This window comes from Labrus mixtus, chromosome 11, assembly GCF_963584025.1.
Source record: "Labrus mixtus chromosome 11, fLabMix1.1, whole genome shotgun sequence".
In the NCBI taxonomy this organism is placed as follows: Eukaryota; Metazoa; Chordata; class Actinopteri; order Labriformes; family Labridae; genus Labrus; species Labrus mixtus.
This window is the reverse complement of record NC_083622.1, coordinates 10,001,777-10,011,038: the sequence shown is the minus strand read 5'-3', so window position 1 is coordinate 10,011,038 and position 9,262 is coordinate 10,001,777. Positions and strand designations below refer to the sequence as shown.

Sequence of the window (9,262 nt, the reverse complement as noted above, 5' to 3'; positions counted from 1 at the left end):
ATTTGTTACATATCCCAGAAAGGATATTTTCCAGTATCGTTCAGCCCTCGATTGTTCAGTGTCACATTGTGGCGCGTGGAGTCAGCGTAAGAATAATGGGCTCCAGCTATAATACAATCGAGACTATCCACTCATCTTGTAAAAGCTGCACAAAGTGTGCGCACGTGGTCCCCGTCCCTCAGCTTTCCCACGGTCTCCGGGCAGCATCAAAGGCTTTCCACGAGCAAATGTCGAACAACCGGCGCGCCAGCACGAGACGGCCTCCCAAATGGCACGCGTGGACTAATTCGCCATGTAGGTGTGAATGCAAAATGCGAACCATTGTTGCACCTTCCCTCCTGTGGACCCTCTAACAAATGCAAAGGCGTCACGCGCGAATGGTGAGGTGTCGGCACACGTCATTAAGTGGACGATCAGTTGATAGAATTAAGAACAAATACATAAAGATGTATCCCGAAGAAAGCCTAGCACTCGAAAGCAGTATTGATTAGCAACATCTTATGATTGGTTTTGACAGAAAAGTAGGCAAAATGTCTAAAAATATCGCGTGTGTTTGAACATTAATAAGCGAACACAACAGATGGATAGAAGTGCCAACTCATTCAGAAACTCGCACCCCAAAAGGTACACACAAATGGTTCGTGCGCTCCCATGGCACAGCTTTATGTTTTTTTAGTGTCCAATCGTATAACAGGAAACTTATATCACAAGAAACCAGCGGATTCTAGTGGAATATAGTAGTTTAATAAGTGCAAAAGATTTAACTATGGTGTAGACCTTTTGTTTCATCATAAAAAACAATGCATATTGTGTGTGGAAATATTTCCCTCGAGCAGCATCACTTATGTCACCCAAAAAAGAAAGTTACATTGATTTTTAATTGTTAATACGTTTTGGTTAAACCTTATATTTTGAACTTTTACGCATACGTTTTTACGCACGAGTGTGCGCGTAAAATGACACGTTTCACAGACTCGTGTCTTCTTCTTTGGAGCCTAATCACAAACTGTTTTACAGCCTGATCGTTTCATTTAGGCTTCAGAGCAATAAAATGTAAGATAAATTCGTGACTTCAATTCAAAGTATCTGCAGAGCTGGGGATAACACACGTTAGTCTGGAGAGAGGGAGGGGGGTTGGTGCTCGCTGTGGGGAGGTGGGTGGGATTTGGTCTGGTGGTGGGAGGAGTCAGCGGGGCTGGACTGTAGTAGTTTTAAGTAGCAGCAGCCTGAGACAAGCTCTTCATTACTTGATCAGCTTCTGACTGAGAGGGATCGTCTCTACTACTGGATAACAACAGACCACATCGGATCACAGAAGACAAAATGAAGCTGTTACAGCAAAGGGAGGATACAACAAATGATAGAAAGGTAAACAATCTCTGATTATACATTTCTTGTAGATATTTGTATGTAGAGTGAAGAGAATGGCTGATTTTCTGAAGGTTCTGAACAAAATGTGATGGTTGAAAACTTTTGGTTTTGTAGGGTTTAAGTCTTTTAAAGTTAGGAATACATGGCTACTTTGTTGGGAAAAAAAATACTGAAATATCTCAGAGATCTCCAACCGCAATGCTTGAAGAAAAACATTTCAATAAAAAAAAGAAAAATGAATGACAATCTTCCACTTCGGTTCATTTTTGTAATCTCTAAAACACTTTCTTTTCCTTTTTTTTTTTCTAGTTCTTAAAATCTCAGGTGGAGAAAAGACGAAGGGAGAGGATGAACTGCAGTCTGGAGCGTCTGAGGTCCATGTTGGTTCAGGAGCCAGAGCAACAACCGGTAAATAAAAACCCTCATTTTGTGCACCAATTTAACATGTCGGGGCTTTTGACAGATTTTGTATTATGCCAACAGACTTCTTTTACTCATACTGGTGTTTTTTTTTTATGCAGGGTGGGACTCAGAGCAGAGTGGAGAAAGCTGAGATCCTCGAGCACACAGTCCTCTTTTTACAGAAGACTACTAAAGGAGACAAAGCGCGAGCTGGAGGAGGCGAACATTCCTTCCAAGACGGGGTCTCCACCTGCCTGCAGAGAGCTGCTCAGTTCCTGGGACCTGAGGGAAAAAGCCTGTGGCTCGGAGCAGCACTGGATGGATATTTTGCTGCTCGCTTTTCCCGTTCAGACTCTGACTCTGCAGCAGGCGTCCAAAAAAGAACCGAAGCTCAGTCCTCGTCCAGCTCTCTGTCACACTCAAAGTCCATTCTTCAGATGCTGAGGCAGAAATCCAAGCACAGAGCATGCAGTCCAAAGAGTTTTGCTCATCCGTACAAACTTCCAGTGCAGCAAGAGTCCCCCACAGTTCCTCAACAGGCTCAGACACAGAATCAGCTTGAGTCCAGAGTGGAGAGGCGAGCGAGCAAACAAAGTCCGTCCCCAAACTGTCCAGTCGGCCAGACTCTGTGGCGGCCCTGGCCTTGATTTCATTACCAACAAAACTGAACTTTTAATGACTCTATTATATATCTATAATACTCACTTCATGCCAGCTGTACTGTTACTGAAAGAACATTGGCAAAGGAAAAACCTGTTTAGGCCTGTGAATAATGTTACAAATGTCTTGTGTACATGTGATGTATGCGTGAACGTGTTCCCTCACTACTCCTCTGTAGTGGTTATGAATGAGTGCAGACAGCGGGGCAGCTATCTGTTCTGCAAGCAGGCACAGGGGCTCATCAAGAGCGAGAGAGCCCAGTCCATGTAGCCCAGCCGAGCTTTTCGAGCTGAAAGAACAGAGTTTAGAGGTTAGTATTGTTGAGATGAAGAGCTTCTGCCTTCCTCATAATACTGAAAGATCACCTGCTCAACCTGGCATCACGATTCCAAAGTTTAATGCTAGAGTGGATAGTGACTGAGAGTCCGTCCATCGCAGGTGTGGGATGTCATGGTTGGAGGTTTGGAGAGTCCTGCACCTTCAACTGTGTGCCAGGTTGTCTGCGAGCAGCAGAGTCCATAATATAACATGTATTCTTTATCAATATAAATATATTTTGTCTATTTTGCACACTAATTTATTCTGGATGTCTCCCTATGGTGAGCAGTATTCTTTTTTATAAGAAAATAAAAACATTCCTTAAATTGACTTCAGTGTTTTTGTTGTATTATTATTTTTTTTTTTTACATTTTCTTCTAAGAATGAAGCAGCCAAGCTTTTTGTTTGTGATGCTGACAGCTCTTTTTAGTGCGAGTAGTCAGAAGGTGTGGAGCATGGCCTCCTGCAGAGCTACATCCTCCAGGTGTGAAGTCTGGCTGTGATGTGAAACAGTTTCAGAAGCAGCATCTCACTTCAAACAGATCAAAGACACTCCAGCTCTCACCGTATTCACTCAGTTTTGAAGGACTTTAAGGGATTAAGACAAGAATACAAAAAAAAACGTAAATATAATAGATACATGTTATGCCTAATCTCATACTGTCTTTGAGGAAAAAAATCTGCCATTTTTAAAAATGAACTCTCAGAATAATCCAGATTTAGTTGTGCCCTTGCTCTGTGTTCCCTAAACTGTTTACTTTGATGTTTTAGTTTAGGGGCCATGCACAGGACCAGTTCGCTATAAAGCTTATTAGCATCTGTGGTACCTTAGCAGGAATATCTATCCATAATTACAACAATTGCTATTAATTAAAATACTTTATGTAAAAGAAATACATCGACTATGATAACTGCAGAGTCCTGTATTCAGACTGTTACAGCATTACATATCTCTTATTTTCCTAACTTAATTAAGTTCATTTACAGTCTGAGTTTAAACGAAACAAAACTTTACTCAGTACTCTTAAGATAACAAGTTCAGCTCGAGTGAAATGAAACCCCTTCAAACTCGTGTCCACGTTTGTTTTCCGAGTAGTTAGCATGCATCCTCTCATCATCTCATGAGACATCGCCCGCAGCTGTTTGCAGGCCGTTTGTTTTCTGCGCGTGTCCGGAGTCATTTGACAGGAAGCGAAACGTGTCGTAACACCTCCCGAAACTCTTTGAAGTCCAGACGAAACACCTCATACCTACCTGGAGAGACATTAAATGACTGCACATAAAGGCCATAAAAAAAAGCTATTTTTCTGACAAGCTAGAATTGTAATATATTTTAGTTTAGTTTGCCATATTTTATTTGTATTTTAATTACTTTTATTGTATTTCGTGTTGTTTATTTGATGTAAATACCTCAAGCTTACAACCGAATTCCCGTCATTGAAACCTTATAAACTTGACATTTTGTAAATTACGTTTTTTTTCAAGTCCAGTCGAAATCAGAGGACCTAGGCTGCTGATTAAAATTAGTAAATTAAAACACAGAATAATGGGTTGACTGACTCTATAATTATAATAATAACTTTATTTATATAGCACCTTTTAAAAACACAGGTTTACAAAGTGCTTTGGCAAACAGCAAAAACAAGAACAAAGCAAGCTAAACCGAACACAGAAGAACATAAACAACAGCAAGAACAGAACAAATGCAAAATACTAAAAATAATGAAATACAATTCAACAGAAAAGAACCCAAATTGCACGATACCCAACAGACAGATATAACCCGACCATCACATGAACCATTGTAAGAACCCAGGCAAAAGAACCGATGCCTTTAAAATGCATGTGATATAATATTTTTGCCTTCATGAGGACCCTGCAGTTGAATGCATTACATTTGACATCAAATGGGGGAGGAGCTTATTTACCTGGCAATAATTAAAAAAAAGGTTGATGTAAATTAAAACTAGAGGTTAATAAGCTTTGACTCGTTCAGTCTGTTACCAAAGAAAATAAAATGTCAGTACTGTAGTTGATTCAAATATAGTTTTAAAAATATAATATAGCGTTCTATATTATACATTTGTTATAACTACGTTTATTTGATGACACTAATGTTACGTGGGAGACATGATGTGTGTGGCTCTTTCTCGTGGGAACCAGAGGAACAGGAGCCCATTTGCACTTTTATTATCTGTTAGAATTAGGACATCATTAAAAGAAGTGTGTGTGGAGGACTGAGAGCTTTCAGGTTCCCACACACACACTTTACAAACACACATGGTCACTCTAATGCAAATTAAAGGCCAGGCCGTGCTCCTTCATTAAAACTATTTAACACGTGTTTGTTGAGCTCATTAGGACTGAATGTCTAATTTAGTAAAGACATTCCCAGACACAGAAAGGTGGATTAGACATCTGCATTACCCTTTTAGTGTTTGATATTTATCTTATCAAATCAACTTTCAAATCAACTTTTTTAATTTATTGAATATCTTCAAATATCTTCCCAATTAACTCATATAGGCACGTGCCAAAAGTATAGCCTATTATGTTGGGCTACACAACTACACACTAGCTAGACGTAATCAAACACGCGCACAGATTTAACACACATGAGGACTTAAAAACTATTTCTAGCTAAACATAAATGACGAGTAAAATGTATCTACAGTACAAGATATTAACTTTAAATCTGTTTTTGCATTGAAGAGGTCAATTGTTAAGCCTTTTCCGGCTGGCGCGTGTCTGATTAGGTGTGAAGTGGTCGCGTGCTGCTTGGACTGCATGCTCCACGTGTCCACGTGAGTTTTGTGGTCAAGTAACAACCCGCAACAACACATATTATCTACCACTGGGTTACAGTAAATAATCCCAAAACAGCTGATAATATGTCAAAGTTGATCTTTGATTGAGCTCCCTCAGACACATCAATACTTGACTCGTTCACTGTTTCAGAGGATTCAATTGGCTTCGTAAGAAAACACACAAGTTTGTCATTTAAAGTACATTTTCAGGTTTTACCTTTCAATTGGTGTTGGTCTCGATTATTTGGGTTTGGACATCTTTGAAATATATCAATCCTCCAATAATCACTTTGAGGCTCCAACAAATCAAAGGATCCAAGATTCTACACACACAAATATATTTTAGAAAAGCTTATAGGCCTAAAGGAGAGGGTAAAATACAACTCGTTAATTAGATCAGATACAGGGGCTTTTAGCTGCTGTACTTCAAGCTTTGACACTGACACTGAGTGAGATTTAAATGCAGGACTTGTAGGTTATATTTACTAAAGTTTAGGATTGTTCTCTCCTCTGCAGAGGAAGGGTTACATAAGCACTTTGCGTAATGAGATTTAATAACGAGGCAAATGGTGACGTGTTCTTAAAACGAAATGACAATACATATCCAAAGGGATTGTTTTTGAGTTCATGCACATTTGCCGTCTGACACCACAACCTGGCTGCAGACAAATGTTGCCTATACGTGTGACAGTGGGAGAAACCCCTCAGCTCGTTCTCATCATGGGAACGTGGAGCAGGAGGCGTCATCCTCTTTTGTTACCTGTTAAAACAGATACTTCATTTACAAAGTGTGCCTGGAGGAACGGTGAACTTCGGGTTCCCACAGGCACACGTAAGGAATACACTTTGCAAGGTGTGACGAGTCAAAAAATGTATTGATTCACAAAAACACAACATATTCAGTCGACAGCGGTGCGTAAAAGGCTCAGCTTTACGCGTAAAGGTAAAATGACATGAAACTGCATTTACCTTATTATATTTGCAGTTTAATTTAACAAAATGTTATGCAGAGTATTTGATGACAGTGTATGGGAGTTTTTGGTTAATGATTCAAAATAAAAAAAGACACAACAAATCGATTTATTACTAGGTGTAGGAGCCGAATTGCACGAGTGGCTCCTTCAAATCTTTCTCATGGGAAAATTCGGCTGTGAGCTCTATTACCACTTTATTACCTGTTAGAATCGATACATGATAAAAGGAGTGTTTGGGGAAGACGTTGCTCTCTAGTTCCCACGCGCTGCTGCCTTCAGTGTCTTCATGGAAGGTGTCGCCGTTTGGCACAGGGATCTTTCTTATTTCACAGGTATTTGTAATTTTACGCACGGCACACGGACCTTTTTAAAACTGACTTTGCCGATGGACTGATTATCAAGACACACATATGGAATGAATGACGTACAACTGTGTGTATGTTAACTTGTTTTTGTCTCACATCTTCAACAAAAGACACATCATGTTACAGAGTTAAGCAGAAGAGAGTACATTTTACGCGCACTATTAGACTCCCTTGTTGCACATAATTTTGGATTTATGCGAAGCTCTATTGCCAGTGGGTCAATGGATTCGCGTTTATTCAGATGTTTTTCCCTCTTCATCTTATTTTCTCGGCTTCCAGTCACCACTTCTCATGCAGTCTGCCTGAGGACACGTCTCGTGACGCTGTCCACAATGAAGGCGCGTAAAGTCACCCACAGTCGTTTGTCTGGGCTTCACGCTGGGCTGGCGGATGTTTGTTGTTTTCCTTCACATATGTTAATAAAGGTCGCACGAGCTGGTAACACCTTTAGCAGGCGCGTGCCTCACACTCAGCTGGGCAGCTGCACGTGGCCGCAGATTAGTGAAGGATCCATTGGCGCGTCCTTCACCCTGCATTCAGATTGAGATACTTGACAAAATGTGCTAAAAGTGCACCATTAAGAGAAAGCTGTGACAGTAATTTAATAAATGCGTGTTTTTAATCTCCGACTTCTTCTTTTAAGTTTTAACTTAAGCCTTCTGCTTTTTATTTTTATATCCAACCCTTCACTTTTATACTGAAGGTTGAAAAGAAGTCTCACCAGCTCAGATGCAAAATGCTAAAAATAAAAATAAAAGACATTTGTACAAATGTTTGTATTACGAACACATTATTTTGTGTTTAGTGGTTCAGCATGGATCACAGCTGCAATAAAATGAATTCCTGTGGTGGGTGGAGCCAAATGACACGCCCACCTATGGCTTTAAAAGCCATCACCGGGCGAAATGTGGCCACATCCAGTTTTTACTGAGGGACGAACTCATCTTTTACAAACGCCGGACATACTTGGAATACAATCATGAAATTGCTTCAGAATTCAGAGGACGCAAAGGCCACAAGAAAGGTACGTGTAGTATTGAAGCTTTCATGGATCATTCTTATGTATTTATATTGTAATTATCTCACCTTTTCCCCACCTGTACATTCATTAATGGCATTTATTGTTTTTGTCTTGTAGAGTCTAAAACCTCAAGTGGAGAGACGTCGAAGAGAGAGAATGAACCACAGCCTGGAGAGCCTTAAGACCCTTTTGCTTCAGAGACAGGTAAAGACCACTGTGCTCATTTAGTCCGTTTGTTCACCAGTGAAGATACAAAGTTAGTGTGTATTGCCCGGGATTTGTTTATTAACTGAACTTTTTATTTTTGTTGTAGGAAGCGACTCAAAGGAGAATTGAGAAAGCCGAGATCCTCGAGCACACAGTCCTCTTCCTACAGAAGTCTGGCAAAGGCGACCAGACTAGAGCTGAAGAAGATGGTGGGGGAGGCCGGAAACACTCCTTCCAAGACGGGGTCTCCACCTGCCTGCAGAGAGCTGCTCAGTTCCTGGGACCCCACGGGAAAAGTCTTTTGCTTGGAGCAGCACTGGAGTCATCTTTTGCTGATCGCCTTTCTCGTCCAGACTCTGACTCTGCAGCATGCGTCCTAAGAAACACTCAAGATCATTCCTCCACCAGTTCGCAGCTTCTCGGGAAGTCGTCCAGGTCAATTCTTCGCTCACTCATCGACAGGTCCGGGTATAGAATCTGCACGTCTGTCCATAGGGGGGCCAGTTGCGTTAAGACCTGTGAACAATCACTCCGCTCTCCATCAACCCACCAACAGCCCCACAAAGTATCGAGTCCACTGAGCACACAGAGTCTGCCTCAGAGCCTGCCTGTTGGTCAGACTCTGTGGAGACCCTGGCCCTGAGAACCGCGCAGTGATTTCACAAAATGAACTTAAAATGACTTTAACATCTTGAATAGCATTCACACAACAGCCTCTGTTGTACGCTTGACTTTCTAAGATGGTATTTCCAGTGCAATGTATTGAGGACGGACCTCCTGCTTTCTGTAAAATGTGATATATTTGTAGATGTTGAACATTTATTATGATCACACCACATGCTGCTATACAGACCAACTCATGTTAATTGTTTCATTTATGATGTATTTTTGCACCTTAATTTATTATATTTGTCTTTTGTAAATAAACACAAATGAAGAATCCCTTTACAGCGCGTAAATGTGCATTGATTATTTGCATGGCACGTGCCTTCGGAGCGTGTGCGGCCACGCACTTGAAGATGAGAGGCCCCACGCGGTGACGTTTCACACTTTCACACTTTTGTACAACCGTGATCCTTGATATGAGAAACTATAACATACACTGAAGTGGCAAAAACATCAAGAAAATAACCAAGA

General features: G+C 40.9%; 2 protein-coding genes across 2 annotated transcripts; both read left to right on the top strand.

Moving 5' to 3' along the window:
- Positions 1–1,184: 1,184 nt before the first annotated feature.
- On the top strand, positions 1,185–3,081 carry LOC132983549 (uncharacterized). The gene is made up of 3 exons (XM_061049895.1): positions 1,185–1,368; positions 1,681–1,779; positions 1,893–3,081. The coding sequence occupies exons 1-3, from the start codon at positions 1,324–1,326 to the stop codon at positions 2,418–2,420; spliced, it is 672 nt and encodes a 223-aa protein (XP_060905878.1). The 5' UTR covers positions 1,185–1,323; the 3' UTR covers positions 2,421–3,081.
- Positions 3,082–7,787: 4,706 nt separating this feature from the next.
- Positions 7,788–9,073, top strand: LOC132983113 (transcription factor HES-2-like). The gene is made up of 3 exons (XM_061049357.1): positions 7,788–7,921; positions 8,036–8,122; positions 8,232–9,073. Exons 1-3 carry the CDS (start codon positions 7,877–7,879, stop codon positions 8,766–8,768), a joined length of 669 nt encoding a protein of 222 aa, XP_060905340.1. The 5' UTR covers positions 7,788–7,876; the 3' UTR covers positions 8,769–9,073.
- The last annotated feature ends 189 nt before the right edge of the window (positions 9,074–9,262 follow it).

Bases quoted from the DNA above. Each gene is read 5' to 3' on its own strand.
- LOC132983113 (XM_061049357.1), top strand. From the start codon at position 7,877: ATGAAATTGCTTCAGAATTCAGAGGACGCAAAGGCCACAAGAAAG. The intron at 7,922-8,035 runs GTACGTGTAGTA...TTTGTCTTGTAG, and splicing joins ACGCAAAGGCCACAAGAAAG to AGTCTAAAACCTCAAGTGGA. The intron at 8,123-8,231 runs GTAAAGACCACT...TTTTTGTTGTAG, and splicing joins CCCTTTTGCTTCAGAGACAG to GAAGCGACTCAAAGGAGAAT.
- LOC132983549 (XM_061049895.1), top strand. From the start codon at position 1,324: ATGAAGCTGTTACAGCAAAGGGAGGATACAACAAATGATAGAAAG. The intron at 1,369-1,680 runs GTAAACAATCTC...TTTTTTTTCTAG, and splicing joins ATACAACAAATGATAGAAAG to TTCTTAAAATCTCAGGTGGA. The intron at 1,780-1,892 runs GTAAATAAAAAC...TTTTTTATGCAG, and splicing joins AGGAGCCAGAGCAACAACCG to GGTGGGACTCAGAGCAGAGT.